Consider the following 5,660-nt stretch of genomic DNA (forward strand, 5'->3'; position numbering starts at 1 on the left):
CTTATTTACGTAGTTATTTTTATTTGATGCTTTTATTAAAAAGATTAATTGTTTATAAATATTAGTTAATTACATTGTCAGAAATACTTGAAAAATATTCCATTAATCATTGCAAGATAATACTAGTGTGAATATTATATATTATATATTGTATAATATTTTTTTAATTTGTGTATTTCTTATTACTGTATGACCTAAATAAAATAATATAGGTTAGGCTTGTTAATATTAATATTTATAAAATAAAATATTAGTGTATGTACATTGTTATGGTACATTTAGTGACTAAATTGAGATATGGTACTTGAGGGGTGTTTGTGAGGGTAAGTGTGAGCTACGTAATTTCAGCACTCCCAATATTTGGGCTTTAGTTGTGCCTATGCTCATTAGTTACAATTTATAAAGATGTATATATGATGTATAAAAAAATATATACATGTACTTAAAAATGTTATTGCATTAAACTGTAAGTAATTTTTTTAAATTTTCAAAATCCAATGTTTTTCGATTTGGAGCCAGTAAATTTTTATACTTCGAAAATCATCATTCTACGTTGATGTGATTGGAGCGTACTTAAAATAAACTAAATCGCTTAACGTCAAATCTTCCGGTAAACTAACAGTTTTCTTTCTCCAGTCAGTAAATCATTTACTATACGAGTACTTATGGTTTTAAATACGGTTTTTTTTTTTATAATTTTCAATGAACTTTTCATTGTTTTTTGTGTTTAATATATTATCTTATCTATAGGCATTGTAAATGCGATGAATCCGATAATCGCAATATGACGAAACCGATATGATTTTAAAAATAATCAATTTGTCAATCGTTTTGACCATACATACAATAATATCAATATACATATATATATAAACAATGTACATTAATACATTGTGTACTTCAGCCTTAAAAAATTTGGTAGTTTTATTTCATGAAATTTTTATAAAATCGTTTGAAAAGTATTAAAAATGTGAAATTATGAAAATTTAGAAAATAGTTAATATAGTTTGTATTAATGAGTGAAATCAAAAAAATTCATTCCATTTATAAAATGTTATTGTAATTATACAAAAAAGTTTCGCACACAAAACGAAATACGAATACACACGTTACAAATTACAACAGTTGAGAGACGAAATCGCAGTAATCCGCACAAATGAAATGATACCACAACGCGTCGTTGATGAGTGCGTGGAGGCTTGGAGGCACCATAGATTCACAATAGATGATTGATCTATGGAGGAACCGACAAGTGTAGTGTACCTTACCAAGACGCTTAAATTAACTCCACGGGTCGTACACAATTGATAAGAAAGCTGATAAACCATAAATTCAAAAAAAAAAAAATTCAAAAAAATATACTTGTACTCTTATGTATATATATTTATATGAAAAATTAATGCATAAGTTTATTATAACGGCATATAGGAGTGTTAATGGCGGGCCAATCGTCAAAAAATTTTAAGTTAGAAGTGCTGTTGCACACCCTGTCCCACACCAAATGACGCCCTTGTGGTCGACATAACACGATTGAAAAGGTTAAATAAGTAGATGGACAAGCTATAGATATGTATTATTTTTAAGTATTATTTTTAGGGACAATGAATTGTCAGAGTAAACAAAAAAAAAAAAAAAAAACTACACAATATTAATTTATACCTACAGCTGTGGCATTGAATGTCTGAAAATATTTTAATGCTAGGCAAAACGGAACGGCGTTAACGTAGAGGAGAAAAACGTTGAGTCTTGCATAGCATAGCAAAATATATTTTCAAAATATATTACAGATAATATAATAATATTGTAAATAGGTGTACGCGTTTGTTGCGTGCTCGAAGCGCATACAAAATCATATATTTTGCAACTCTGCCAATACTACTCTGCCACTACTTGCATACGGATTTATTAAATCAACAAAAACAGTACACAATATATTTACAAGGGAAAGAATAAAGGATAAAACAAAACATAAATATATACCTATATAATATATAGAAAATAGATAATAAATAATCAATTATTAATAATTCTAATAATTGTAATAATGTTTGATTCGTTCGCACTGATGTTAGGTTTCAGTAAAAACCTAGTAAATCCATATTTGCGCATTATTACGACGATGAATGTACAGCATCTGTATACTTCTACACACGATCTCTTTGGTCCGGGCAGCTAATTCCAGGCGCGAATCCAGAATAAATTTAATGGGAGAGAGGCGCATCAAATAATATCAATTCATTATCAGAGTTTATTATGTTTAATTATTTTGACACCAGCATAATGATGATTGAAATTAAATATACCTTTATGTAGACCATAAAATTAATATACAAAAAATTTTTTTTAAAAATATTTTAGTTTCTCAAGATTTTATTTTATTGCTTATTAAATGTTTAATTACATTACTTTTTCTAAATTTTACTGTAATTTATAATTTATGTTAAATCTTAATCAAATTTACAACTTAAAATTAGGTTAATTTCTTATTATTTATGATTTTCAAATTGCAAATGGAATTTTTCTTTTGCTTTTGGAGAAACGTTGAATTAATTTTTCAACATAAATCACTATGATCCTGTGAATGTTTATTAATGCAAGTCCAGTCAAACGTGGTTGATCGTAGCCATGTTTTAAGACGCCGCAATGAAGAGAATGACCTTTCAGAGCTAGAATTACTAATGGGTAAAGTAATTAATAATTTTTATATTTTATTTATTAAAAGAAAAACGTCTTCATCACAATTCTGAAATACTTCAAATACATTGTTAGAAATAACTTATGAATCCTTTTAATATTCACGTATCCATTTCTCTTTCCAAATATAGTACTCACAAACTAATTAAGAGGATATATAATTTTTATTAAGCAATTTTTGAAGTCCTTAGCAACTAATTTTATTATGTCAGTTTCTTCTTTTTGGTAATTTAGTAATTATAAAAAATTAGACGGAAGAAAAAAGATAACTGAAATAGTTCCAATGTATTTTGGGAAAAACTTGTTTTTAAGTCATCTATAATATTATCCAATAAAGTAATGAATATCAAGATTCTGTAATAGTCTTCTATGTTGTTAGTAGAATAGTTTGATTGATTTTTTTGTTTTTTACATAACCTAGGCATTCGTAATTCTACATCAATAATGTTTGCTAAATCTTTATATGATTTAAAAATATTTGAAAATTCTGTATTAACATTTTCACAGCATTTGGAAAGAACTTGTAATGTATCTTTTATAGTATTTGCTGCTGTATTGAAATCTAATTTTTTTTTTTTTTTTGGAAAATTTTGCTTAGGCAATGAGTGAAATTGAGCAAATGCGCAAAATAGCAATAATGGATTCACTGTCACATAATGTTTTTACAAGTATTTTTGCTTTTTCAGAAGTATGGGAATTTTTCCATGTAGTATTTTCAGTTAATGTATTAATAATTTTAGGCATGTCAGGTAAAAACCTTGTAACTCCATCATGTCTCTCAATCCATCTCGTTCCGTATAGTCCCGTTAGCTGATGGTCAACATATTTCTTCAAAATTACTATACGTTTTGTTGACACAAAAAAAACCCAACAACCTTTTTAATAATTCCAACTAAATTTCGTATACTTTGAACTTTACTTGATTTTGAAATCGAAATATTAAGAAAATGGTTGTAACATGGACATCTACGGGCATTCGGTGAAATTTTAGAATTTCAGCTACAGCTCCACAAATTTCTAATGTCATAACACTGCAACTATCAGTACGAATACCTACACACTTGTTAAGATTCAGACCCATTTCTCTCAGTTGATTTAAAACAATTTTCCCTAGAATTTTCCCAGCTATCGATATTTCTTCTATATTTTTGCAATTTTCATAATTTTCCAAAGAACTGTCAATATTTACTTCTTCATCATCACTTAATTTATTATTAGAACTCCTTAGTTGAATAAGTCTAGCTTCTTCAAATGCATCTACAAATATCACAAAATCTTTTCTAATTGTTATTTCATCAATATATCTTATAACTAAATTAATTTGCGATCGTTTTGACCCATCTAAGGTTTGATCAAAAATTATACTGTAAAAAATATCTTAATCTGAAATTTTTTTTAAAATACTGTCTAAAATTTCTTTACCACATAACTCGACTAATCGTTCTGTATTGTCTTACTAATATATGTTGCTTTTGAAGAAGAATTTTTCAAATGATTTTCAAGCATAGAATCTCCGGCCTTGACCCGAAATTTTAAAAGCTCTCTAATATTACCTTCGTTTATTGAACTTCTTCCATATTCAATAGTAGACGATAAATCTAGTTGGCCATCGTCTCTATGCTCTCAAAAGGGGATGTTTTGTCTTCCCAAAAATATAATACTTTCTATAATTGGAATAAGTCTTTCCGGATTTTATTTTATTTTTTACATTCGTTTTTATATCTAATAAGTTGTGTACCTATTTGAAGTTTGGGATTATTGTAATTTTGTAAAAGAAGTTAAGCCATTTTGACAGACTCATTGTGATATCTAGTGATTTCATGTCAATGTAAATTCCCTGTATCTCCTTGTAATTTTGCGAATTTTATCAGTGGTTGAGTAACTAATTTTTGTAATTCTACATTTCGTTGAAAACCACCTTGTTTTGTATACTAAGCAAAGAACAATGTTTACAATATAAACCTTGTTTTGATGGTGAAAGTACTAACTATATAAAATTATTTAAATATTGTTACCCAAGAAATCGACGTATTAATTTACCGTTTTTATTATGCTCAGAGAAAAGAAATATGTAATTTGTTGGTGATACCCAATGATTCACTAGGAGTTCATGCTTCGTATAAATGTCAATATTTTTTCCAATATAATCACCTATGTCATTAGAATGAAGATGGAAATCATGACTAGAAGTAGCTAATACTAAATCAATGTTCGAATCAAGTTCTTTTACTGAATTGTCTGAAATATGTTCTTTAGTTAGCTGCATTCAACTGTGATTTTTTTTTTTTTGAAATTGATTTGAAAAATTAATTTGTTTTTGAGGCAGAACGCTTTTTATCAGTACTTGTTGCCTATGAAAGTAAAGAAAATTTAATAGTTTAAAATCATTTTATGATGACAGTATGGCGTCACTATTGGAAAACAAATTTCGGTCAGAGGTATAAATAAAATATGTAAATAAATAAATTCAAATCTGTTTTCAGAATCCTTATCTCTTTACTGTATCAAATAGGTATATTTAAAATGCACAAAAGTTGATTTTTAATTCAAATCAGTGGCAATGTATTAAAATTCAAAAAACAAATTACTTACCATTTTTAAATACACTTGTTTTCTCACCACTCGTTAAACGCTGTGTCGTTGTCTGTGTTTCATAGGAATGTTTTATTATATTCAATATTGTAATAATAGAAATAGTCAATATAGTATGTGTGATTACGAAAATAACGTGAACGGTTTACGCCATCGTTAGCCGATGCCGACTTGATTATAAAAAAAAAAAAAAAATAGAAATTACAGAACTATAAATAGAACCGACCGAAACCATTATGAATTTTACAAATCATTATAATCAAATAAAAAAATTATGTAGAATAATTTTAAATATTGTATTTATATATTATATAATATGTATAAATATAATTTTTTTCCTCAGCTTTTTTTTTTTTTAGATTTGGGGGCCTTTG

The 5,660-nt window shown here is 27.1% G+C and overlaps 1 protein-coding gene across 1 annotated transcript; it reads right to left on the minus strand.

Moving 5' to 3' along the window:
• Positions 1-4,317: 4,317 nt before the first annotated feature.
• On the minus strand, positions 4,318-4,960 carry LOC112688601. The gene is given in 2 exon segments (XM_025561878.1): positions 4,318-4,405; positions 4,710-4,960. Coding segments are annotated over 2 exon segments (339 nt in total).
• Between the last annotated feature and the right edge of the window lie 700 nt (positions 4,961-5,660).

The sequence above is a fragment of the Sipha flava genome, unplaced genomic scaffold, assembly GCF_003268045.1.
Source record: "Sipha flava isolate LNK unplaced genomic scaffold, YSA_version1 39_pilon_pilon, whole genome shotgun sequence".
Lineage (NCBI taxonomy): Eukaryota > Metazoa > Arthropoda > Insecta > Hemiptera > Aphididae > Sipha > Sipha flava.